The 26789-nt window shown below is 48.3% G+C and overlaps 1 protein-coding gene across 1 annotated transcript; it reads left to right on the top strand.

The window, feature by feature from the left end:
• The first annotated feature begins 29 nt into the window (after nt 1–29).
• SUPT6H (SPT6 homolog, histone chaperone and transcription elongation factor) lies at nt 30–26522 on the top strand. The gene is made up of 37 exons (XM_056506435.1): nt 30–117; nt 5177–5308; nt 5758–5910; nt 6056–6126; nt 6633–6828; nt 7510–7594; nt 7964–8237; nt 9370–9471; nt 9703–9816; nt 10294–10383; nt 10842–10984; nt 11231–11382; nt 11871–11969; nt 12110–12239; nt 12343–12493; nt 12881–13035; nt 13518–13713; nt 13920–14059; nt 14138–14255; nt 14352–14428; nt 14557–14692; nt 15081–15218; nt 15541–15708; nt 16374–16501; nt 17491–17698; nt 18145–18292; nt 18525–18667; nt 19410–19550; nt 20623–20818; nt 20952–21190; nt 21424–21537; nt 21650–21774; nt 22233–22345; nt 22765–22842; nt 22946–23112; nt 24283–24458; nt 24610–26522. Exons 2-37 carry the CDS (start codon nt 5200–5202, stop codon nt 24794–24796), a joined length of 5160 nt encoding a protein of 1719 aa, XP_056362410.1. The 5' UTR covers nt 30–117; nt 5177–5199; the 3' UTR covers nt 24797–26522.
• The last annotated feature ends 267 nt before the right edge of the window (nt 26523–26789 follow it).

Genomic DNA, 26789 nt, shown 5'->3' with positions numbered 1-26789 from the left:
CGAGGGTCCCTTACCGGGAGAAGGGCGAACCCGCGTTGGTCCCGGTCTGGGCGTCACACCCGGCCCGGCGGGGCGGCGGCTCGGAGCCCCGGTGAAGGCGGCAGGGACGTCCCTGAGGTTGGTGTCGGGCTGCGGCGCGGGCCCCGCTGCGGGCGTGAAGCGGCGGTGGGCGCCCCGGTGGTGGCCGTGGGTGGGGCTGGCGGCACGGGAGGCTCCCGGGGCGGCGGCGGGCCGGGCCCGGAGGGGCGAGGCGGTGCCGGGGTCCAGGGTGGCTCCGCCGGGCCGGGAGGTGCCGCAGCCGCCGCCCCTTGCTGCAGCGGGGAGCTGCGGCTGTGAGGCGATGGCTGGGGAGCACCGGGATGCGTTTCTTGGAGCTGGGGACGGGCTCTGACCTTCGTTTCTCGCCACACTGGTGGTCCTGGAGCCCCCTGCTCTGTCGGTGTGATTCCCGGGTCTCTGCTCCGCGGGTGTGATTCCCAAACCACCGCGTTAGGCTTTCCACACTTCTGGCGAGGTGCTCCCTAAAAAGCGAAGAGCCTGGGTAAGCCCTTTTGGGTTTAAAAAATGACTGAAAGATGACAAGCGATTGGTGCTCATAGTAAGGTTATTGTGGAGTTTTAGTGTGCAGTTTCACAGTCATATCCACTGCTCCTTTTTTTATTCTTCCCTGAATTCGACGATGTGGAGAAGGAAGATTTCTCCCAAATTATTTAGGTTAACTAAAAGGTGGGGAGTTGCAGAGACCAGATGACACCGGGTGGGAGTGCTAGTGTGGTAAATGAAATATGGCAGAAGGTGTAAGGAAGGTAACACGCCACAGAATCGGCTCCGCATCAGCTCTTGTTATTCAGGAAAGAGCAGTAGGTGTCTTAACAATTGTTTCTATCAAAACAACTTCAACACCCCGTTGTAGCCTAAGAGGAATATTTTTAAATTAGTTTAAAGGAGGAGAGAATGAATAGAAAACATTGTTACGCTGCTAAGTAAATGGTTGTCAGTTTGTGTCCTGGCAATTCTGGTTAGACCATCCCAAAAAGGGGACGCTGGAAAAGGCAGGGGCAGGAGCAGAGCAGGTTTTTGGGCAAGCAAAGCGTTCGTGTCTTCACCTTAGGGGAGAAGCTTGCTGACAGGAGATGTGGTCCAGGTGCATGAAGTCATGGGCAGGTCAGAGAAAGCGAGGGGGGAGTGTCAGTTTTCTGTTCCTGGCCGGAAATTATGATGCAGCAGGGCTAAAATAAACAGGCGGAAGAGCTTTTTCACACAACATGCTATTAAATGTGTCACCCTGCCACAGGACGTGCTGCCAGCTGATAGCATCAGGGGTGGTGGGACCAGCAGGAGTCTTAAAACCAACAAAGCAGGTATGGGAAGTTCCTGAGCTGTGGTGGCTGCCTGGACTTTCCCCATCGTTGGTCCCCAGTCATCACTTCTCTCTGTGTTCCTCCCACTGAGCAGGGTGGGAGTGTCAGGTTTAGATGTGCAGACTTCAGAAATCTGTGAAACAGCTGTAAAAGCTAAATATAAAATGATATATTGCTAATGTCAGGGCTGGCAGGCCCCAGTAGCCATCAGAAGTCCATGTGGATACCAAGAAATGTCTGTGACGAAGAGCTCAGCATTGAGGTGCCCGTGAGGGTAATTTCTCATGGTGTGAGTGCCTTGCAGTGCTTCACAGGGATGTTTCTGTTAGCCTCATAAGCTCCAAATTAAAAGATGCCAAGATGATTTTGTTTGAATTCTGTGGTGGGACACAGCCTGAAGACCATTGCTTAGTTATTAGTGTTAAATCCACACATTCCAGCTCAACCATGGCTTGCTTTTTTTTTTCTGTTTTAAGAAAACGTATTGATTTCACTGAGAAATTCACTGAGAGCTTGAGGGGGTGAAAGGGTAGTGTTGTCTTTGCAGTTCATTTGGGCTTTTCCTAGTCAGAAATTTGTTGTCATTCTTGGACTCGTGTGGATGTACTTGGACTGTGCTAAAATTAATTTCAGGAGCATTTATTTGACAAAATTAATAGATTTGGCTTCCTTAGGCTCTGCATTTTGAATTCCCCAGCTCTCTTATTTTCACAGAGCTTTCTGAATTCTCTGCAGTTTGACCCTTTGAAATGTGGCCATGAGAACTGACCGAGATGTTCAGTGGTGGCTTTGGCAGTGTGGTTCCCTGGATCTGTGTGATCCTAAATGGACTGTGAGTTGAATCATGAAGTGGCAGCGGTTAGAACCATCCCTGCCCAAGCCCTCTTTTCCCCCAAAAAAAACCCCACAAAACAAGTGTGGGATTGATGTAGTTTCTTCCACAAAGGATAGGGAGAAGTCAAGGACTGCCTTTGCTGCACCCATGCTGTCCTAAAGCCAAGATGAGCACCTGGCTTTGTTGGTTTGTGTATTCATACTACTATCCTGAGGTTGATTGCTGAATAATAAATATATCTTGCTCTGAGAGCAGTGCTTGGTTATTCTCTGAACACCACTGAGGTTTCCTGCCTTTGGTGGCATCGCTGTAGCTGGGGGAATGTCAGATGTTTCTGCTTTCTCTCACCCCACACCTGCTCAGGTGAAGCTCTTGGGGACTTCTCTGTTCCCAGTGTTGTGAGTAACCAGCAGATACCTGGCTGTGTGGATGATTTCTGAAATCCTCAGGTTCTCACAAAGCAGCACTTGTTCTAAAAGCCCTGCCTCACCTCACAGAGTCTGCAGCCCATGTCCATCTTGGGCCTGACCTGATCAGAACTCAATGGTCCCAGTTAAAAGGAGCTTGTGGACTCTGGATCAGTGCCACTGTGCCCTTGAGCTGAGCAAAGTGCAGACATTCCTGATCAAAACAGCTGGGCTGGCCCAACACTCCTTGGTCCAGAGTCTTTAAACCCTCCTCAGGTCTTTCCCTGTGGGACTACACAAAGTTCTGCCTCTGCACCACTTCCCAGGCTTATTTTGTTTTAAATTGCCTTAAATTAAGACCTCCCTGACACAGAGGGAAGAGGCACCTTTAACTCGTATATGATTTAACTTCTTGCTTCTGCTTTCCGTGCTCAGTGACATCCCTGCTGTCCTGAGGTGAATTTCAGCTGAAGCTAAAAGCACTTGGAGTTGTGGGTGGTTGGCTTGTGTGGAGCCTGCTTAGCTGGATCATTAAATAAGATGGTTTTCTCATGTCCTATTTGTTCCCTGTGTCCAAGCAAATTTGAATTGACATGGAATGAAATTGCCAGGAAATTTTAGAGTAAGTGATGAGGAAGAAAGTTGGAATCGTGAGCTAAATACTTCACTGGCAGAAAATGGTAAAATTAGATGTGGTGCTTTGATGAGATGGGTTTGTATTGATCATGGGCAGGAGATAAGGTTATTGGATTTGGGAATGCTCTAGGAAAAGCCACTCAGCCAGCAGGTTTTTGTGTGTTAAAACACCCTGGTGAATATCTGGAGCAGGAGGATTGGTGATAAAGTGCGAAGTTGACAGAATATTCATACACAGGAAAACATAATCCTTGTTTCTCTATTATGTGTAGTCACACAAAATTCATCAGTGGCATTGCATCAGGAACACACGTTTAACTGGCATCAGTGCTGCCCTCTGAGGCATTGTTTCTGAGAGGGATGCTTAAATACATGTGTTTGACTTCTAAAATGTCACGTCCTGTGTGGATGCAGAGCAGTAGTCTTGTCTGGAGCATCCTGCATAGAAGTTGGCCACAGCCACATATTCTGCAGCCAAGGAGTGAGAGCTGCTTTCCACTCGTGTCTGAAATCTGGCAGAGGTCCTCCCCTCATCTTTGTTGTGGCTTTTCTATAATGAGATACGGATGACACGTTTCTTGTGAGTTGCTCGTATTTTAAGACTTAAAAGATCATCCAAGATCAACCTTGGACCTTTTAACTCTTAACTGAGCACTAAGTCTCTGTTTTGCTCCGAGCTGTTGTGTTTGTGCAGCAGATGTGTGGATCTCAGGCCAGAACAAGAAATCCTGCACACAAGAAGTGTCATGGCAAAGCCTTGATCAGGTTGTCCCGTATGGGACTGATTTCCTTCACTGGGTTGTTTGCAGTAGGGAAATGATTGTGGGAATATTTTGAAATGTTTGTTTAAGGTATCATTCCCTAATATGGAATTTTTTCTCATCTTTTTTTTTTTCTTTGTTGTTTTTGCATGTTTGTGTGTTGAATTACATCAGATGTAATTTAACATGGAGGTTTTGGCTTAAGATCTGACACCTCTGAACTGCTTTTTGTACTGCTCCTTCTCAAAGGCCTGTACTTCTTCCTGGGCTGGCGTTTTCATCCTCACAGCCATTTGAGGAGTTGATTTGGTTTTCCTCATAGCTGACTCTTGTAAGGTTCAGTTGTTTTGATGCATGTAAAAAAAGAGGTAAAAAAAAAACTTCCTTTGAAAATTTCAAAAATATCAGTGAGTTTGTGACCACCAGAAGTGGAAGGCTCAGAGAGACAGAACTTGGCAAACGCTTTCTTTTGTGCCAAGCTTGATTTATGTTTTTTCCAGAAACCCCACCTGGGAGAAGCATCAAACAAAAGGTTCTGGATATAGAAAATGCACTGTGTTTGTAGTTTTCTTGTTGCTTCCTCAACTCTGGATGGAGGCCCCTGGCATGGAACATCCTGGCTGTGGCTCTGGCTTGTGGGGAGCCACAAACCCCCTGCCCCAAGCCAGGACCCCCAGACCTCTCTCCAGTTGCTCAGTGGGCTCTGCAGAGTCTCACTCGCAGCCAGCGATCGTGCCTCAGTCAAGGCCCTTTTCAGGGTCACCCTGGCTTCGTTGACTGAGTGAGCATTAATCATATTAAGATCCTAATGAGTTGGGCTGTGTGCCTGACACCGTGCAGCATCAGTGGGAGCCTTCCCGGCGCGTGGGAGGGCGTGGATGGGATGGAGGCCCTGGCTGTGTGCGCGTTCCAGCCGGGAGTGTTGCTGTGACAGCTCCTGCCCTCCTCACCCAGACACGGGTTGGCAGGAGCTGGCAGCTCCTGGCTGCTCCCTTCTCCTGCCTAATCTCTGGTGACAGGGATGTCCAGGCAAGGTGGATACTGGGTAATTCTGGGCCTCTGTAGCTAATTTTGAAATTCTTTTTGCTTTAGCTGCCTTCTTTCCAAAACCTGAAGGGGGAAATGCTTGTGTTCTGCTTGCTCAGCTGATGCCAGGGATGTTTCCTCTTTCCCCAGCTGCTGTGTGAGAGACTGCAGCCATGTCTGACTTTGTGGAGAGCGAAGCAGAGGAGTCAGAGGAAGAGTACAACCAGGATGGGGAGGTTGTACCCAGAGTAACCAAGAAGTTTGTAGAGGAAGATGAGGATGGTGAGTTTGCTGAATTGTCTGTGTTCATTGCTGTTCTATTCTGCATCCCATGGCTCTGCAGATGGAGCAATAACTGTGCTATAATAGCTGGGCCATCTGTAGTCAATAATATCAGCTGTTTGAGTGCTTCCCTTCCTCCAAGTGGTTTTTATAATTGGCAATAAAAAATACGCTGCTGCACCCCCATGGGACTTGCAGTCACACAGTTTGATAGTAAATGGTAAAAGCAGAGGAATTCTCCCAGTGTGACCACTCCACCTGTTCCCTCTGCAGAGAGAGTATGAGACAAGAAGTGGGGATCTGGCAGGAGCAGCTGGCTGGCTTCTGTGTCAGTCAGAGTGTTCAGTTCAAACTCTGTGTGGATGGTGCGAAGGAAGATGCTGCCTGCTCAGAGCCAGATCTCAGTGGATAACCAATAAGTGTCTAACATGTGCTGCTCTCCATCCCAGATGAGGAAGAGGAGGAGCTGAACCTCGATGATCAGGATGAGCAGGGGAACCTGAAAGGATTCATTAACGATGATGATGATGAGGAAGAAGAGGAGGAGGGCAGTGACTCTGGAGACTCTGAGGATGATGTTGGCCACAAAAAGAGAAAGCGCAGTAAGTTTTGTGACACGGTGTAATGCTGGCAGAGAGTACCCTGTGCCCTGGTCTGCATGAGCTGGCTAAGCTGTACCCTTCTGGACTTAGTGCATTCCCAGATTAGGAAAGGGAGAGTCTAACTTAGTTCTGCTGTCTTCTTTAGCTTTTGATGACCGCCTGGAGGATGATGACTTTGACCTCATTGAAGAAAACTTGGGCGTTAAAGTCAAAAGAGTGAGTTGTGTGCTGCTGTTATTGGTGTGGTGAGCACAGAGGAGGGTGGGCTCCAGACTGGTGTGGGCAGACAGTGCCTCCCGTCAGCTCCTACCCTCTGGGAAAGGGAGAGCTGAGTGCTTGAAGGAAGCAGGATCTCTCCCTGCCCAATCAACTGGGACCTGGCTTCCCAGAGTTTGCAAAAATTTTTTCTGGTTCCTAAATTCTCCTGTGCTCCTCCCTTTCCACCTCTTCAGGACAGTCTCATCTTCCATTCCTGTGTGCTGCATACCTCAAGGTCAGCACAGGCTGTTCTGGGCTCTAAAGCTCTTTCTGAAACATTAGAGTCACATCAACCAGGCCAGCACTGGTGGTGACAGCATGCAAATGACTCCTGAGGGGGTGGCTCTTCTCCCCTGTGTGCCTGTGCTGTGCTGGGCTCCATCCTGCTCTCTCCCAGATGCCTGTAAAGGAAGTGCAGTGCTGAGCCAGTGATTGTGAGCACTAACAAGGAATTGTCCTTGCAGCAAAAATTCAGGCGTGTGCGAAAAATGTCTGATGATGAGGATGATGAAGCAGAGGATTATGGAAAGGAAGAACATGAGAAGGAAGCCATTGCTGAAGAGATCTTTCAGGATGGTGAAGGCGAGGAAGGAGGAGAGGCTGTGGAAGTTCCTGTTGCTCCACAGGAAGAGGAAGAGGAGGAGGAAGAAGATGAATCTGGTGAGTGTGGGTGTTCAGTTACATCCAACATTTGTCCTAGGATTAAAGCACAGGAACAAAGTTCAGACTTTCTGTGAGCTGAAAGTATCCAAAAGGCTATGACCCTGTCATGGTGAAGCTCTTGTTGGTCTGATTAATACAATCCTTAGAATTAAATGTTTCTGGGTGGCAGGTTTTGATTGTCTGTCTGAACCACTTTGTGCAGGAGCACGTTATATGCACTGAAGTCTTGAACACCTCCCCTAAGCTGCCTCAAAAATGAAAATGCTGCAGAGGAAGGCACTCAAGGCACTGTTTAGTACCTCATAGCACAGTGCATGCTTGCCCTACCCCTTCAGCATTAGCCTCTCACTGCTACCTTACCAAAAAAGTTTCAAGAGTTCTTTCTATTGTCCAAAGCAGCCAAGCCTTTCCTGACTGTATTTTCAGTGCACTGAACTGCAACTCAAATAGCTTTGCCTGGAAGTTTGTCTGGAAGTTTGTTCCAGCTTGTTACTGTGGTTCAGGCTCCTGGACTGTGTGAGATTGCTGTAGGAGAAGCTGTGGGGAGCTGGGCAGACTGACAGCCAGCAGCAGCCTAAGTCTGTGCTGGAGGCACATAGTTGCACTGGCTGAGCTTTGTCAGAGGTAGCAGTTCTGTATCTGAGTTCCCTGACCACTGAATTGTTTCTCAATGTCCAGACATTGATGACTTCATTGTGGATGATGATGGACAACCTCTGAAGAAGCCAAAATGGAGGAAGAAGCTTCCAGGATACACAGATGCGTAAGTATTGATTGGAAGTTGGCCTGGAGCCTTGAAAATAGTGCTCAGCTTATTTGGATCTTGCTACTGCAGAGTGATTCAGCTTGTGGTTTAATACTGCTGGTCTTTTTCCCAGAAGAAACCTGGTAAATTTAGACACAGAGCTTTTAGCGTGTGATTTCTGAAATATGTGATTCCTTTTTTCCCCTAGATTTTTTTAAAGGGATACCAAGACCAGGTCCTTAAGAGAAATATTTTGCAGTAAAGCTCAGAGTTTGTACCTGTCCATGATTTTTTAGCCTGGGTGGAAAACTAAAACTTAGACAGTGCCCCAGCCTCCTCTCTGTGACTGTAAAGATGATCTGTGAAAAATTTTTTTTTTTTTTTCAGTGCTTTGCAGGAAGCCCAGGAAATCTTTGGTGTGGACTTTGACTACGATGAGTTTGAGAAGTACAATGAGTACGATGAGGAGATGGAGGAGGAGTATGAGTATGAGGATGAGGAAACCGAAGGGGAGACGCGCGTGCGGCCCAAAAAAACGACCAAGAAACGCGTCAGTCGCCGCAGCATCTTCGAGATGTACGAGCCCAGTGAGCTGGAGAGCAGCCACCTCACAGACCAGGACAATGAGATCCGCATGACAGACATGCCTGAGAGATTCCAGGTGAGGCAAAGGGGCTGCAGCTCTGCAGGCAGAAAGCAGTTTGGCTCCCAGGCCTGGGACCTGCAGGCTGGCAAGCTGCTGGATGGGTTTTGGAATATCTTTTTCCCCACTTGTCAAATGTACAGGCTAAAACTGCATTGAAACATAGCAGTGGCATGGGAGTGGTTGTAGTAAATCTGGGTTTAGCTCCAGTCACAGCATCCCTGTGGCCACTGGGTGCCAGTGTTGCACTGCTGAAGTGCAGTTCTGCTGAGATGGCTTTGTGCTGGATGATGTTAGGAATCCCTTCAGCTGGACTTGTGGAGGGCAAGATGCAGTGCCAGAGAAGACATGGGAAGGTTTCTAATTTACCTGTATGCCAGTCAACACATAACTGATTTTACTTAAGGTGACGAGACTTACACTGCTCTCAACACAAAGTGCTGCTTGTGCTGAGAGGAATCCTTCTGGTATCTCATATATTTTTGTTTTAATTTTATATTATATTCAGATTTTCACTGGAAAATCATCTCCCTTTAGTGTATGTTAGTGTGATTCTGTGCAGACATTTATTACCCTTCTCTGTGAAATGAGATGTTTTCCCAAGGACCTTTTCTCCCCATGCCAGTCTGTGCCACAGAAGGAAATTCTGTCTGGTATCTTCTGGATTTAGGTGACCTGTTCATACATGTTGTCATCTCCATGGATGTCAGTGGTGACTAGAGCAGCACCTCTGAAAGAGAAGTGTCTGAGACTGAGTGCCCAAGAGAGATTTTGGAGCTGCTTTATAATTTGTTACTCTGTGGCTGCAGCGACAAAAGTGGTATCAAGGCAAAGATAGGTTGGAGCAGAGGATGTAACTGCAGAAAATTTGGAAGTCTGATAGGAAGTGGAGATATCCTCACTTGATTTTCACAGCAGACTTTGCATCATCACAGGCCTCTCCACAGGATTGTAGCTGCCTTTATCTAGTGCACAGCTGATGAAATTTCTTGTGTGCTCAGAAGGTGCAGACAATCCTTGGCACCCCATAGCTGGGGGTCTCCAGAGGCAACCTGCAGCTCAAAACAATAATTTCCAGTCTTCTTGGAAACATGGCAGTACAAGCCCTGGTGTTGCACATGCCTCTACTCATGGTGTCGTCTCTTCCCAGCTGAGATCCATCCCAGTGAAGAGTGCTGAAGATGATGAGCTGGAGGAGGAAGCTGACTGGATTTATAGGAATGCATTTGCAACACCCACCATCTCCTTGCAGGTAAAGGACTATGCCTGGGGCTTGTTCCAGGGGTCTGCTGATAGGAATATGGTGCCACTTCCATTTCTGGTTTTGAGCAGGTCATTTGACGTGTGTGTCTTCATTTTTGCATCCATGAAACAGAGCAAAGAGAAGTTGAAAGAACCACAATTTCTCAGCCTTAAACTGTGGCTGCTCTTTCAGGGGATCAGCTCTGGCACAGAGTGAACACTCTGTGTTTCTCCTTTTCAGGAAAGTTCTGACTACCTTGACCGTGGACAAGCCAGCAGCTTCAGCCGCAAGGGGCCCAGCACCATCCAGAAGATTAAAGAAGCCCTGAATTTCATGAGAAATCAGCATTTTGAGGTAATTTGCAACTTTTCTTCATTACCAAAGTCTGTCTCCTTTTTCTGACAGGATTAGCAGGACTGCTGGAAACATTTAGAACACATAGAAGGGGCTGAGATACCATCCCTGATTGCCTCTCTTTTGATGAAATGGTGCCCCATTGGGAACTGCAACTCATCTTATGTGAGCTGTGGCAATGCAGTTTTTTAAGACTTGTTTGACAGAGCTGCTGTCACTCTCTTTCCCTGATTCTGGACAAATTGAGGCTGAATGAGGTTGGGGAATTTCTCTTGAGCCTTGCTCAGTGTATCCAGTCTGTTCTCTTGAGGTGTTGCCTGATGTTGCAGAAGTTTTTTGGCTTGTGTGGTGTATTCTTTGGTGGAGTAAGAGTTTTCCCATCTTGTCCACATGGAACAAGAGTTCTGTTTGGGCTCCTGGCTGCCAGGAATAGCCCAGTCCCCTGCACAGGGGTGATGAGTCTCATTTCTGACCCAGGTCCCGTTCATCGCCTTCTACAGAAAGGAGTATGTGGAGCCAGAGCTGCACATCAATGACCTGTGGAGGGTCTGGCAATGGGATGAGAAGGTGAGGAATATTTTCATTGCTGATTGTCCTTTCAACATTAGTCCTCCTACCTAGCCTGATACTTTCAGCAGTTTGTTTTGGCCATGTTTGGGGTTTTTACCCAAGTCTTTTTGTATTTTTGCTGTTGTATGGTAGTAAAGGGATGTCTGACAAAATAAGATTCTAAAAAATCCTTCCCTTTCTCTGAGTTCCTTCTGTGTGATATTTCCTGCCAGCAGTGGTTGCTTCTCTACTGTCAGATCCAAACCTGGATTTTGGTTTTTTCTGTTAATATAATACATCTCTGAGATGAGACCTGCTGCCTGCCACATTTGGCTTTGGCTGTGGATGAAGATTTTAATGATCATTTTTATATGACAAATATCCCAAAATCCTGGAAGTCTCTGTTTGGCTTGGGAGGAGGCAGATCACACGCTGCAATGGGGTGTTTCACTGCAATTCTTTTGTTCTTGTGTCAGTGGACCCAGCTGAAGATCCGCAAGCAGAACCTGACACGACTGTTTGAGAAGATGCAGGCCTACCAATATGAGCAAATCTCTGCTGACCCAGACAAGCCCTTGGCTGATGGAATAAGGGCCTTGGATACTACTGACATGGAGAGGTAGGGTGCCAGGACTTCAATATTCATTCCAAAATGACTTAAAATATCCACTGACTTGCCCAAACAGCACAGGCGCTCTGGCTGCTGCAGAGTACCTGCAAAGCCAATAATGAGAAATATTTAAACTTCTTTTGGGAGATGAATTCAAGGGCTCCTCTTCTGCCTGACCTGAGTCAGAGCAGGTTCCTTGAGTGCTCTGAGCATGACCTACCTGCAGGCAGGGTGTAACATGCTGGCTTTCTGTAGGCTGAAGGACGTGCAGTCCATGGACGAGCTGAAGGACGTGTACAATCACTTTCTGCTGTACTATGGGAGAGACATTCCCAAGATGCAGAATGCTGCCAAGGCTGCTCGCAAAAAGCAAAAGCGAATCCGGGAGGATGGTGAAGAGGAGGAAGGTTTGTCTCCCCACTTTTGATAGTTTTCTCCTTGTGGGCTGCTTGAAAATCCTGATTTGAAAGAATAGGAAGAAAGTTTGGTGAAAAGCCCATGTGTTTGCAGAAAGCATCTCTGCTGGTCATTCTATCTCAAGTTAGTTCCAGGTCTTTCAGGCACCTTTGAAAATGTTTAAGGTTTGCCACACAAGGTGCTTTCCAATGGACTGTGAATGCCACCCCTTGTGGCAGGGGTGGCATCAGCAAACTACATGTATGTTCTAAGGTGCAATCCAGAAATAGTCCTATTAAAACTACAAGGATGACACTGAAGACAGTGTTTCCAGGATGTTTTTCCAACCCCGAATAATTTTAAGGCCACTGTGACCTTTGAGATGCCTTTATGGGATTTAGGGGCGCTGTTGCATACTGTAGGTTGTGTTTAATCTCTTTATTGTGCTTCTGACACACTCTAGCTGTCTGGATGCCTCTCTAATGTATCCTTCCTGCAGGTGAAGGGGAGGATGCAGAGGATGATGAGCAGAAGGGGCCTGAGCTGAAGCAGGCTTCCCGAAGGGATATGTACACCATCTGCCAGGCAGCTGGGCTGGGTAAGGCTCTGCTCTGTCCTGCTGAGCTCTGCAAGGGGCTGTGACTCACCTCTGGAAGAAAGACTGGTAGTTTTGCTCTCTATTAGCTATAATACCCTTGTCCTCATTGGAGTTTTTTGTTTGTTTTTTTCTTTTACCAGATGGCTTGGCTAAGAAATTTGGTCTGACACCTGAGCAGTTTGGAGAGAACCTCCGAGACAGTTACCAGCGTCACGAGACAGAGCAGTTCCCTGCAGAGCCCCTGGAGCTGGCCAAGGATTATGTGTGTAGGTCAGTGTGGGAAGGGGGCTTTGTGGAGTTACTGTGGATGTAACACAAGTGAGATCATCTGGGCACATTTTTCCAAGCCTACACGTTGCCTTTTTGCTTGTAGTCAATTCCCAAGCCCGGAAGCAGTGCTGGAGGGAGCTCGGTACATGGTGGCTTTGCAGATCGCCAGGGAGCCCTTGGTCAGACAGGTCCTGAGACAGACTTTCCAAGAACGAGCTAAAATCAACATTTCACCAACCAAAAAAGGGAAGAAGGTAAGGAAGGGAGCTCTGACTCTGTGGGTCAGTTCAGGGAAGGATCTAAATAATGTACAAATGCTTGTTCTCCCATGTCAATGGCAATTCTGAATAAACCTCTGAGCAGCACTGAGGCTGGGCTGTTGCAGAGCCCAGCTCAGCAGCATGCTGCATTTTTAGTCTCGGAATTTTACCAGATAAGATGTTGCCTTCAGTTATTGAAACAGTCTCTGTTTTTCTGGGACTGGGAAGCAATTCCACTATGTCCTGCTGGAGAAGGAAGTGTAGACTGGCAGGCATAGGGCTGAGGGGGTATTGAATAAAAACCATTGTCTGCTGTGGCATACAGATGGATTTTTCTTCATTAATGCCCTGTGTGCATGCTGACTGTCTCTCCTTTCCCAGGATATTGATGAAGCCCACTATGCCTATTCCTTTAAATACATGAAGAACAAGCCTGTGAAGGAGCTGAGAGACGACCAGTTCCTGAAAATGAGCCTGGCAGAGGATGAGGCACTGCTCACCATAGATATCAGCATTGACATGAAAGGAGTGGAGGGGTGAGTTCCACTGGCTGTGCCATCCTTGACTTGGCAGAGTTCATTCGTGCAGTGCTGTTAGAGCACCTCTGTAACCCAAACTATGTCTGAAAGTTATGGCCTGCTAGTTTCCTGCACCTCAAAATCAAGCAGCCTCTCAGGGTCTTGCATTTTTTTTATCATCTTTAGTAGACATCTGTCTTACTCACTTGAAAGCAAACTCTGAAAACTTGGGATTTTTATGGAAGATGACACTTGTTTCCCAACCAGCTTAGTCCCTTCCCTGCACATCTGAGTCGCCACACTCTGCAGTGTGGGTGTGCTGGATTGGCTGTGATCTGTCTACAGCATCACTTCAGCAGCTAAAAGAGCATTTGATGGGAGAATGGGCTCTTCCCTAATTTTTCCAAGCATCTACCCGAATCTGAGATGTGCAGAAATCTGCCAGTGATGGTGTCCATGCAGGTGTCTGGAGCCTTTCTGTATCTCCTCCTTTCTTGCAGTTATGGCAGTGACCAGACATACTTTGAGGAAATCAAGCAGTTCTATTACCGGGATGAGTTCAGTCACCAGGTGCAGGAGTGGAATCGGCAGCGCACCATGGCCATCGAGCGCTCCCTCAACCAGTTCCTCTATGTGCAGATGGCCAAAGAATTAAAGAACAAGCTCTTAGTGGAGGCCAAGGAATATGTCCTCAAGGTGAGATGAGGCACAGGTTTGAGGCAGAGCTGGGCTTGCAGACACTGGCAGCCCTACAGTGTTCTGGGGATAACTACTGACAGTTCTTGGGGAGGAGGATGAGGCAGGGATTGAGTCTGGTTCAACTTTCCCTCCAGAGGAGGGTTATGCCAATGCCCCTGCAGTGGATTTTCTCACTCCTCATTGTCTTTTTTCTGCTCTCCCAGGCTTGCAGCCGCAAGCTGTACAACTGGCTGAAGGTTGCTGCATACAGGCCGGATCAGCAAGTGGAGGAAGACGATGATTTCATGGATGAAAACCAAGGGAAAGGGATCCGGGTACTGGGCATTGCGTTTTCATCAGCCAGGTAGGAGGGAGGGAGCGGTGTCTGGATGCATGTCCAGCTTTAGCAGTCCTCCATGTCTGAGTGATCTTTGTTTGACAGGGACCACCCTGTGTTTTGTGCCCTTGTTAATGGAGAGGGTGAGGTGACAGATTTCCTCCGATTGCCACACTTCACAAAGAGAAGGAATGCCTGGCGTGAGGAGGAGAGAGAAAAGAAGGTGAGTTTTGGTGCAGCTGTTACTGACATGAATGTAGGTAGCTCAGAATAGAAACCCTCTAGCTTTTCTACTCTGATTTTCTACTTTCATTTCCAGGCCCAGGATATTGAAACATTGAAAAAATTCCTCCTAAACAAGAAGCCTCATGTGGTGACAATTGCAGGCGAGAACAGGTCAGTCTTTGTGCTGCTTCCACTTCCCAGTCTCTTTGTAGTGCTTTCCTTGAGCCTGTCTGCATTTCACTGTTTCCAGGACCCAGCTCTGTGCTCTCCCCTCAGTCCTCTTGGCTCTCTCTCCCTAGGGATGCTCAGATGCTGATGGAGGATGTAAAGAGAATTGTTCATGAGCTGGACCAAGGGCAGCAGCTGTCCTCAATCGGAGTGGAGCTGGTGGATAATGAACTGGCCATCCTCTACATGAACAGCAAGAAGTCTGAGGTGAACCTTCTGCTACTCCAGCTCTCCCTTATTCTCTTGCTCATTCATGCTGTGTCATCCTCCATTTGTTGTGCTGGCCTTGCATCATCCTCTGTCTCGTGTTCCATCTGGACAGTCACGTACTGATCTTTGGATCAAGGCAAAACATCTTAGGCTTCCCTGAAGAGATCAGCACCAGCAGATGCACAAAGTAGATATTGATGTAGTCAGAAATGAGAGAGATTGTTCCATTACTAATTGCATAAGAGCTCCTGGGAGCCTTTCACCTCAGCTTTCTTTGCCCTGAGCACCAAGTGCTTCCTTGCTGCAGTCCCTGTCTGACGTGTCTTTGCTGTCTGTGGTACAAAGTGTGAAAGCACCACAAGGGTTTTCCCTGATTCTGTTGCAGAATGAATTCCGGGACTACCCCCCTCTGCTGCGTCAGGCCGTGTCCCTCGCTCGCCGCATCCAGGACCCCCTCATAGAGTTTGCCCAGGTCTGCAGCTCTGACGAGGACATTCTCTGCCTGAAACTCCACCCTCTGCAGGTAAATTTTCCTTGCCATGAAAGATCCTTCTCTGCAAGAGAAAGCGCTCTGTGAGAGTATTGCTTTCAAAGAAAAGGTTTCCAAATCAAACTTGTGCAAGTTCTGCCTGTTCTGTGCCATATTCAGGCTACACAGCACCTTCCTTTTTTTTTTTTTTCTTTTTTTTTTTCTTTTTGGGTTCTTTCTCAGCCTTTAGGCTGTTCTCAGGGGTAACTCCAAGGTGCAACACAGCTCCTGGGAAGCCAGTGTGTTGTGTTTGGCTTGTGGCAGAGGGTTGCACAGATCCATCTTTTCCAGGGCTAACACCTCTTCTCTCTGCCAGGAGCACGTGGTGAAGGAGGAGCTGCTGAACGCGCTCTACTGCGAATTCATCAACCGTGTGAACGAGGTGGGGGTGGATGTGAACAGGGCCATTGCTCACCCCCACAGCCAGGCTTTGCTGCAGTATGTGTGTGGCCTGGGACCACGCAAAGGCACTCACCTGCTGAAGGTAAGGAGGCTTCAGGGCCTGCCTACAAAACCAGCACATCCCCAGCACTCTGTGAGTGCTCAGGAGGTGACGCAGGGTCCCGGGTGCCAAGTGCAGCTGACAGCTCTGTTGATGTGTTTTTATCTCGCTGTGCCTCGCCCCAAAGCTGCTCATGGACTTGTGTCCTTGAGAGACCCAAACAGCTCAGCAGATCCATCAATCCCAGCCAGCTCCCAAACCCACAGGAATGGATGTGCTGTCAGAGTGTCAAGACACCTCCACAGTGTAGAAAACACGAGGCAAAAAGCCAGCACTTCTCCTGAGAGCTGGAGCCGTGATGATGTGGATTCATCATCTTTCACACAATGTTGAGACTCTGGCAGGAAGCAACAACTTAAGAGTTGTCATGGGCGTGTGTCAGATGCTTTAAACACTGCAGTATGAATCCTCTGCTTGTTTCCAAGACAGAAACAATTTGGGTTGGAAGGGACCTTAAAGCTCATGTAATTCTAACCCCTGACCATAGCCACAGGCATCTTCCACTAAAGCAGGTTACTCAGAGCCCCATCCAACCTGGCCTTGAACAATTCCAGGAATAGGAAGTCCACAACCTCTGAACACAAACCTTGAATATCAGGGTTTATACTCTTGACTCTCAAGGTTTATATTCTTGCCTCTCTCTGTAGATCTTAAAACAAAACAACACCCGTCTGGAGAACAGGACCCAGCTGGTTACAATGTGTCACATGGGACCCAAAGTGTTTATCAACTGTGCTGGCTTCATCAAAATTGACACAGCATCACTGGGTGATAGGTGGGTATTGGGTTGTGTTTGATGTCCTATGGGGTGTGGAGTCAGTGTAAGTGACAGGCTGACCTTCCCTGAGTCAGTGTTTCCCAGAGTTTCTGTGTGGCCCCTCTGGTATTGCTGGTTATTAATCTGATTCTTACAGGTAGCTAAACTTTCACAGCAGCAGTGTTAACTGAAGAAAATTAATTATATGGCTTGTTCTGGTGTGAAGGACCCTGTGTGGTCAAGAGGAACTAAACTAAAACCAATTGTTCCCTAAAATAGTTGTTATGCAGTCATCAGTAACCTATGGGCACTTCAGCTTAGCGTCTGCCTGGTCCTTCCAACAGTATTTTATTTTTCTAAAGTTTTAAACTTGAGAAATAACTCAGCAATTTGGCTTCCTCTTAAACCAGTAGCAATACTGGGAAGTTTATAGAGCATTAAGTTACTGGTAACTGCACAAGAGGTATTTTGAGGACAGCTGTAACCTTGTTTATGAACCTGACTGACTGCTTTGCACAAACAGTGACTTACTAGAAACGTGCTTTCTCCAGGATTTTTTGTCTTTGAAAAGCAATGTGAGAACACCTGGCTGAATCCCTATGTTGAGTGATCCAACCCCTCTAGTTCCCTTGATTCTTGCAGGATACAAATCCCAGAGATGCTGGGGGCAAAGTGTGGCACATCCAAACAGCTCAATGGCAACGCTGAATTTGTGTGAGGAGAGAAACTGCAGAGAACTCTGTGCTCATAGAGCAGCTGTAGTATGCAGGGATCAAATCCACCCAGCATCCAAAATACCTGGCTGTGTCTTTGGAGCTGCAGACTGCAGTTTGCCAGGTCTTGCCTTGGCTCCTGTTGGTTTAGCAATGAATAATTCATAGTGTCCTTTTTGGAGTACTTTGTTCCATGGAAGGCAGCAGTAGTGCTCAACAATGTGCTTGATCACTGAGCTGCTGGAACAGCTGGAGCAGCTCAAAGCCCTGATCTGAACACTGGTTTTATTTCAGCACTGATTCCTACATTGAAGTCCTAGATGGCTCTAGGGTCCATCCTGAAACCTATGAATGGGCAAGGAAAATGGCAGTGGATGCCCTGGAATACGATGAGTCAGCTGAGGATGCAAATCCTGCAGGAGCTCTGGAGGAGATCCTGGAAAACCCCGAGCGTCTGAAAGACCTGGATCTTGATGCCTTTGCTGAAGAGCTGGAAAGACAGGTGCATTGAGGGTTCCTGGTGCTGAGAAACAGAGGGGAAGCTCTGCTGCCCTGCTGAGAGTCTCATGTTTTATAGCTTTATCCTTTTTAGGAGCTGGGCATTAGCTGTGCTGTTGTAAAATGTATAAACAGCCATGATGAGCAGTCAGTGTCTGACAATGGCATGTAGTAAATGCTTGCAGGAACAAATGCTTACACTTAGGGCAGGGGACAGTAATTAGACCATTTAAGCTCTTCTCCTTGAAATTTTTTTCTAAATACGTTTGTCCTTTTGACCTCCTCAACATCCTGTGACCGAGTTTCACCATTTGTTGGTACCTGCTGCATTCCCCCTTTTTTAAATTTGCTGTTTCATAAGTTGATTGAGTTCTTCCAAAACTTACATCGGATTCCCTACTGACCCTCTTCCTGCTGCTCATGCCTCTATAACCTCTGAATCCCACACAGGGCTATGGTGACAAGCACATCACTTTGTATGACATTCGAGCTGAGCTAAGCTGCAGATACAAGGACCTGAGAACCCCCTACCGTTCTCCCAACACAGAGGAGGTCTTCAATATGCTGACCAAAGAAACTCCAGAGACATTTTACATAGGTACATCCCTGGTCTCTGTCCTCCTAAGTTGACACAGGATGTGTGAAGGTGGGGCAAAGGGATCTGAGTGAGTGTGGTGCTGGGACAGTGCTGAGGTGGAGTGTGAAGCAGCTTTTCAAGTACTTAGGTGGCCTCCTAACACCTTCATGCATGAATAACAACCTTGGATGGAGGGAACTGCCCAGCTCTGCAGTTTTTCATTCTTTCTTTCCCCTCTTCCATCACCCCACAGGTAAAATGATCATCTGCAATGTGACTGGGATTGCCCACAGGCGCCCACAGGGAGAGAGCTACGACCAGGCGATACGGAACGATGAAACTGGCCTTTGGCAGTGCCCTTTCTGCCAGCAGGACAACTTCCCAGAGCTCAGTGAGGTGGGGCTGCTTCTCCTGACAGGCCTGCTTTTTCAGGAGCCTGCTATCAGCAGGAGTGTTGTGTAGGGTTCTTGGGAGGCAAGGTATCAGAACCAAGATTGTGTCCGCAGTGCCCCAGGATCCCAGCCTAATGTGGCCTTTGGCTGTAAATAAAATCTGTTGCACTTCTGACTAATTGCTGCAGTATAGATTTGACAAGTCTTTTATGGCTACATTATGGCTTTTAGAGTGAAATGGACCTGGGACTAAGCTGACCAGTTCTTTGTAGATATATAAAGTGTTCTTGTTTGTGGTCTGGGATTGTATATTATGCAGAGAAATTGCCTGTGACACTGAGAACAGAAGGCTCTGCCACCTTCTCAATTTTAAGAACTTATCTGGACCACCTGCTGCTTAATGCAGCTGTACTTTAGGTTCCTTCTAAACACTGTGAATTCCAGCCTGGGTAATCCGTGCCTTTAAACCCCTATAGTGTTCATTAGAGACCAGCCCTGGCTACAGGCTGGTGTTCAGGGTCTAAAAATGTCCTGACCTTCCTGCTTGCAATGTCCCATAAGCTGAGCAGAACTGGAGGAGGAGGATTGCATTACTGGGTAGCATTTTTTGAAGTCTTCTGTCCCCTGCCCTTCCACAAGTCTCTGCTGGCTGCACCACTTTGCTGACACAGCTTGTTTTGAGTATGAACTGCTGGGGCTGTTTTGTTTCCACGCTGAATGATTTATTTACTTTTGCCTTGCTCAAGGTTTGGAACCATTTTGACAGCGGTTCCTGCCCAGGTCAGGCCATTGGAGTGAAGACACGTCTGGATAATGGTGTTGCTGGCTTCATCCCAACAAAATTTCTTAGTGACAAGGTGGTCAAGAGGCCAGAAGAAAGGGTGAAGGTATGAAAGCAGTGGATTTTCACACTCCCAGTTAGAGCTGGAAGAACCTGGAGCCAATACCAAAGATTCAGAGTTTGGTTAATAACACTGTTCTTAAGTGACTTTTCCAACCTAATTTTCATGTAAGGACTTTAAATCAGCAGGAAGTTCAGGTTCTGGTTAGTGTCCTTGTCCCACAGTGCAAATCTCCCTTGGCAGCTGGTGGGACCCTGTTAATCAGTTAACATGTTGTGCTGCAGGAGGATTTATTGTCATCTGGCTGGAGTCTGGGTTTAGGAGACCAGAAGGCATTCTAATGCAGAGCTGCCCTTTGTTTCTGACTTTGTAAAGAGTTCAGAGAACTGCTTTTAGACAGGCAAGAGTAATTTTTCCTCTTATAGCTTCTTCTTCCATCTCCTTTAATTTGTGGAGGCCAGAGTTACTGGTCCTGCTCAGGACAGGGATTGGGGTTCTGAAAGAAATGGAATAACACCTTTTTATCACATAATAAAATAGTGGTTTAACATCTTTGCTGTCTTTTTGGGTCCCCAACAGTCCATGCAGGTGATGGATAATCCTGTAAGCTCAGAGGTCTCAGCATTTCTTTAAAGAGTTATTAATTAACTTCATCATGATGAACTGAACTAAGACATTGCAGTTTTTGTGGGGGGATTTTCTGCCTCACATTTTATTAGAGCAGTCCTTTGGGTGTCTGCTTCTGAACACACTTAACTGGTTTCTTACACATCTTGAAGTCCAGTTTTGCTGCTGCCATTGTGAAAGATATTTGAAACAGAAAAGGTGATTGTCCTCCCCCTCCAGACGTTCAGTTTTCCATGTGGTGTGGGTAATAGGTAATAGATGTGCTGGAGAACTTTTTCCCTTAATCTATTTGATTTTGGTCATTTTTGGGATCAGTTGACTTTCAGTTCATGTCAAAAGATCACTTTTAAAGGTTGTATCAGTCTGAAGTAGCTGAAGTGATTTGTACCTCCTCAGTGCTAGCAGATCCCACATGGATTGTTCTGTAGCACAGGGATTCTGGTGTATCTGCCAAACCTGCTGCTCACCTTGGCCTTGGCCTCCTTTGCAGGTGGGAATGACTGTCCACTGCCGCATCATGAAGATTGACATCGAGAAATTCAGTGCAGACCTGACCTGCAGGACCTCAGACCTGATGGACAAGAACAATGAGTGGAAACTGCCCAAAGATACCTACTATGACTTCGACTCTGAGGCAGCAGATCACAAACAGGAAGAAGACATGAAAAGAAAGCAGCAGAGGACAAGTGAGTTCTCTTAATTTCTCTCTCCTGTGTAATTCCAGCCTTCCCAGGCTGCTTCAGGACAATCAGCACAATTAGATACAGTTGCATTAAAGCAGTTCCTCTTGGAAGGCTGAATGTTCCCTTTGTTCCCCAGCGTACATCAAGAGGGTAATTGCTCACCCATCATTCCACAACATCAGCTTCAAGCAAGCAGAGAAGATGATGGAGACCATGGACCAAGGGGATGTGATTATTCGGCCAAGCAGCAAAGGGGAGAATCATCTGACTGTCACCTGGAAGGTCAATGATGGCATTTACCAGCACGTGGATGTCCGGGAAGAGGGCAAGGAGAATGCCTTCAGCCTGGGCTCCGTGCTCTGGATTAACACAGAGGTAAAGCCCTGCACAGCAGGAAGGGGAAGGACTTGTTTTACAGGTTGATACAGCCCTTCTGTCCTTATAGCTGCTTCTGTCCTTGTAGCTGCTTTCACATTCTTGGAGAGTAACTTCCCATACATTCTCTGGATCTTTAGACAATACTTGTCTTTTTTTTTTCTCAAGGCTTGCTGTGCACAGTGTTTGACCAAATGCACCCTAAATACTTCTTTAACTGTTTTTGTTCAAAGGAGTTTGAAGACCTGGATGAAATTGTTGCTCGTTATGTCCAGCCAATGGCTTCCTTTGCCAGAGACCTGTTGAACCACAAATACTACCAGGACTGCAATGGTGGAGACAAGAAGGTGAGACAATCCCAGGATGTGGTAACTTCTTAGGAAGATATCCATGGGCTCTGTGTGCTGCTGAAAATGTGGGCTTCCCTGGAGCATTTATCTTTTTTCTCTCTCTAATTAGAAGCTGGAAGAGCTCCTGATAAAGACCAAGAAAGAGAAGCCAACATTTATTCCATACTTTATTAGTGCCTGTAAAGATCTACCTGGTAAATTCCTCTTGGGATATCAGCCTCGAGGCAAACCAAGGTAAGTGAGAGGCAAGCCCAGCATCTGCACTGAGTACTGCCAGTACCAAACCTCAGCTGCCAGTTTTTCTTCCAGCTCTGTGAAAATCCCTGTAAATCATGCCTCCTCTTTGCCAGGACTTGGCTTCCTGACAGTGGAGGACCTAATTCTAACAGTAAATCTCACCCAGGAAACTCCCATGTTTCTTAACCATCTGGCTGCCACAGGCAGCACTGCCCTGTGCTGTGGGTGTTGTGGGAGTGTAGGCAGGGAATGATGGATTTTTCATGGAAAGGCAGAGTAGTCTGAAGCAATTGTGATTTAACTTTATTGAAGATAAAGTGTCTTGGGTGGATCTATCTGTTCTTTATGAGTACAGCCATTGCCTGTCATTTTGGCCCATGGCTGTTCTGAGTGTGACCTGTCAGTGAGTGACTGAAACAGCCTGTGATGTCTCATGCTCTCCCTGCTCCTCCCAGGATAGAGTATGTGACAGTGACACCAGAGGGATTCCGCTACCGGGGCCAAGTCTTCCCAACTGTGAATGGACTTTTCCGATGGTTTAAGGATCACTATCAGGACCCTGTTCCAGGTGAGCAGCCTAAACTTCAGTGTCTCAGCCCTTTGTTTATCACACAATATCAGGGACAGTTATTAAAGGACAGTTCTGACTTTTTTGTCCTGAAAATGCATCCTAGGATTTTTCTATATGTGGGAAGTTTCCAAGCAATGCTTGAAATGTTTGGCTCCATGGACTGACACACTGAGGGCTCTCCTGAGAGAGTTAATCTTTCATCAAGTGGGCTGTGCAGCAGTGTCTGGACCAGTCCCTTTCCTCTCCTTTGTCTCCCTCACCGTACAGCCCAGCACACACCATTCCCTGGTAGCAAACCATTGTGCCGGGACAACTGTTGACTCCTTTTTTTATTTTTTTTTTTCAATTCCTGAGTTTCAGACCAATGGCTGCTCTTCCAGGAGAATTAATCTCCCTTTTGTTGGCATTTTACACAGGTATCACCCCCAGCAGTAGCAGTCGGACCAGGACTCCAGCCTCCATTAATGCTACCCCAGCTAACATCAACCTGGCAGGTCAGTGCAGTTGGAATTTGCAGTTGCAATTCCCACTTGGAATTGGGATGTGAGCTGCTCCTCCAGGCTCCACTTCTCCTAATGCAGCGTGTCTCTCTTGCAGACCTGACACGTGCAGTGAATGCTCTACCACAGAACATGACCTCCCAGATGTTCAGTGCCATTGCTGCAGTGACAGGCCAGGGACAGAACCCAAATGCCACCCCAGCACAGTGGGGCTCCAGCCAGTACGGCTACGGAGGCAGCGGAGGCGGCAGCAGCGCGTACCACGTAGGTGTCACTTAAATTTCTGCTGGCTTCTCCTTGCAGCTAGAAACCACTGGGAGCTAAGGAACCCCTCATTGCCTGGGGTGCCCAAGTCTTAGTTTTGTCCCTGTGGTGCTGCACAGGCTGGATTCTTGAACCAGGTCTCCTTTTGCCTCCCGTGACTGGAGAAATGAGGCGTGTAACAAAGCCCTGCTCCGGGGGGAGTTGGAGCAAGGAGCAAACTGGTCTGCCCCCCCAAGGAATGTGGCAGGGTGGAGAGGGGGGATCCAGCAGTGAGGGCACACAACCTTCTGATTGTGCCCCGGAATTGGCAACGTGAGCTGCCAGTGGAGGAGATTAGCTGGGAAAGTATGCGCTGAGTTTGCAGGGCTTTTCAGCTCAGCGCTAATCTCCAAGCTGCACCGGTGGGGAACACCTCAGCCTGACCCAGCACCCAGGGGCTTTGCAGGGAGTAAGATGGAATTGGACAGTTTTGGCTTATGCTGAAGCCTTTCTTCATGTGTGCCTGCTCCCAGCCCACTCTGCAAGCTCTCAGCTGACACCGAGGCAAATTCCAGCTGCAGAAGGACTGAGGAGCCTGGGTGCAAAAAACACACCCAGCTGTTGCACCCAAAGAAGAGATGCTGCAAGACAAGGCTTGCAGGGAGAAGTGATCCTCCTTTAGAGCACCTTGGGAGGCTTTCAGGAAGTTTGGCACAGTAAATGCTGAGCTGAGGATAGGCAGGGACTGTGGATAACCTGATGTATTAATCATCAAGACATCTGAAGAAAAGGGAGGTGAACACCGGGAGGCAAAGGCACTAAGCTCTTGATGGGACAAGCAGCCTGCTGGCTTGGGGTGTGGGACACAGCCATCTTGGGAGCTGCTGCACCTTCTCTGCAGCCTGCAGGGGAAGAATTTACCTGTTCTTCGTGCCCACTGCAGGATCTCATTGCTGCTGGCTTGCCCCAAGTGTCTCTTGCGCTGCTTGTCTCGAGCGTCTCCCCTTGGGCCAAACAAGGAGATCAGGCTGTGCTGGCCCAGCTCTCAGGGGAGCCAATGTGCTGTGCTCAGCAGGGCTGGGGGCATGCAGAGTGAGGGTGGGCACCCTCCTGGGCGAGCAGGGCAGTGCAGAGCCCCCCCAGCCTGGCAGAGTCCACGCTCTGTCCCCTGACAGCCTCTGCTCTCCACAGGTATTCACGACTCCAGCCCAGCAGCCGGTGGCCACCCCTCTGATGACCCCCAGCTACTCCTACACTACTCCCAGCCAGCCCATCACCACACCCCAGTACCAGCTCCAGGCCAACACCACACCCCAGTCCTCCCAGTCGCAGCCATCATCCAGCTCCAGGCAGAGGCAGCAGCCAAAGTGAGTAGCTCTGGGTGCTCATATCCATGTCCTGTCTCCATTGATTTTCTAGATTTTTGTGGAAGCAGCATGATGAGGTTAATTCCTCTGCGGGGAGGGAGGGCAGGGAAGTTTTCCTGTCGCATCTCACGTTGTCCCTTTGTCCTTGCAGGACCAACACCCATGCTGCCATCGACTGGGGCAAGATGGCCGAGCAGTGGCTGCAGGAGAAGGAGGCTGAGCGGAGGAAACAGAAGCAGAGGTTGACCCCTCGCCCCTCTCCCAGCCCCATGATCGAGAGCACGCCCATGTCCATCGCTGGGGACGCCACGCCTCTCCTGGATGAGATGGATCGATAGGACCTGACACCCGACACCTCTGCTCTCTTCTCCTAGGAAGGGGGAAGGAGAGGGAACAATAGGAAGCGACTTCCCTTAGACACATAACTCCTGTTTTATACGTCGTGGGATGGTGGGAAATGACTCTTGGTGATGTGCACCTGAGCGAGAGAATAGACTTGGCAGGGCTGGTTTAAAAATATATACTATATATAAGAAAAATATATCGTAGAAAGGAACACTGCATCAGCCTCTGCGTTCTAGGCTCCGGTTTTGAGGCACCTTGGAAACTTAGCAAAGCAAAACATGAGGTCAAAGGAGTCTGTGCTTGTACATGCACAGCACTCTGCTTTCACCCCAAAGACTGGGAAGCAAACGGAGCTGAAAGTGCATTGCCCTGGAGTGAGCCTGTTTCCTTTGGATTCTCCCAAACCCTGACTGTCACCTCCCCTCGTCCCAAGACCACAAAGCAAAGTCGTGGGGGTTGTGACAAACGAAGCAGAGTTCTCACAAAGTTCCTGTTGTTGTTTGCTCCATGTTTTCATGCGTGACAGGCTCAGCAGAGCCTGTGCCAACCCCAGCTGTGTCTGCAGGAGTCCAGCACAGCGGCTTGGGGTCTTGCTGGAGATGCAGCTGTTGTACCAAAGGCTTGCTCTCTCCTCTGGCTTCTTTTGGAACAATATTTATTTAGTTTTGACTATTTTTTTTTTTTAATCAGACTGCGAAGTAGAGCGCCAGCCTACGGCAGCTTCCCCGAGACAGACACGTGGGATAAAGCACCATGGAGCAGCCCGGAGTGCATGGCCTCCTCCTCTCTACCTGCTTCCCCTGCCCAGCTGTAACCAAGAGGGGTGAATAAATAGTGTTTTTACTGAATGCTAGCTCAGAGGTTTTCTGCCTGCACCCTGCCCTTACCCTTAGGATTTGCTCAGAGCAGAGTTGCGTGGTGGAAGTCGATGCTCCTTCTTCCTTTGTTGCTTGGTGTTGCCCTCTGTGTGCTGGAAGTTTGGCAGAGAAGCCGATTTCTGTTGTTAAACAATAAGGTTTTGTTACGGATGCACCACATGAAGACATCACACCGACATCGGGGGCACCTCCCTGTGGCTATTGGATAGGGAGGGCACTGGGAAGGGGCGGATAAAGTGGATAACTTGTGTCAGAAGCAGCTCGATGCGATGTTCCTGAGCGATTGCCAGCGACTGGAGGGAGATTTCTGAGAGGGAAAGTTCCTGCTGCACACATTCTCCCCTCTCCGTCTTTGTTAGTAGGGATTTTCTATGGAAGCAGAGTCTTTGTTCCTTCCCAGTGCTCCTCCTTTGCTAGGAAATGAGCAGGAACAGCAGATCTTAGGAAACAAAGGTCTTCTTTGCATCTAAATGCTCCTGAAGAATGGCAGCGACCCGGGAGACAAAGCAAAGCTCTTTGCACAGAGAAATGCAGGTCCTGGCTTCAATGCCATCCCCTCTGCAGTGCTGAGGGGCTGGCAGGGTCCTGTTCCTCCCAAAGCCACCCAGGCCAGTGGGGAGAACCGTGGGCTGGGGCTCACAATTCCGAGGTTGCAGGTGGATGAACCTGTCGCTATTTTCTTATGAGACTCTACAATAGGAATTTGACTAGGAGCAGCTCCTTACTGGTTGGACCTGGAAGGGGGGGCTAGTTGTGTGTTGTTGCCTCCTTTCTGGCTGTCTTTGTTTTTAGTTTTCCCTCGCTGTCAATAAAAGTTCTACTTTTGGAAAGCTCGTTCGCATGCCCCGCGTGCGTCTTCCTGCCGGGATGCTGTGGCTGCCACAGGGGCTTTGCACCCACAGAGGAAGCAAAGCCTTCCTCCACCCTTGGTATTCCCCCCTGGACTCGTGTGATCCGCTTATTTCAGGGATTTGGGATTGCTCTGCACTCTCCTTGGTGTGGGGTTTGCTGTCTGCTTGGCTCCTGGTGCTCCAGCTTTTCCCAAGTCTGGAATCTGGTGAAATCAAGGATCCCCACCCACCAGGAAGGGACACAGGCAGCATTCTCT

Source organism: Oenanthe melanoleuca, chromosome 19 (genome assembly GCF_029582105.1).
Source record: "Oenanthe melanoleuca isolate GR-GAL-2019-014 chromosome 19, OMel1.0, whole genome shotgun sequence".
NCBI lineage: Eukaryota > Metazoa > Chordata > Aves > Passeriformes > Muscicapidae > Oenanthe > Oenanthe melanoleuca.
The sequence above is the reverse complement of the archived record's forward strand: the minus strand, read 5'-3'. Positions and strand labels throughout refer to the sequence as shown.

Excerpts from the sequence above, each read along its gene's own strand:
- SUPT6H (XM_056506435.1), top strand. The coding sequence starts at position 5,200 with ATGTCTGACTTTGTGGAGAGCGAAGCAGAGGAGTCAGAGGAAGAGTAC. Across the intron at positions 18,668-19,409 it reads ACTTCCCAGAGCTCAGTGAG|GTTTGGAACCATTTTGACAG; the intron begins GTGGGGCTGCTT and ends GCCTTGCTCAAG. Across the intron at positions 22,346-22,764 it reads CTATCAGGACCCTGTTCCAG|GTATCACCCCCAGCAGTAGC; the intron begins GTGAGCAGCCTA and ends CATTTTACACAG.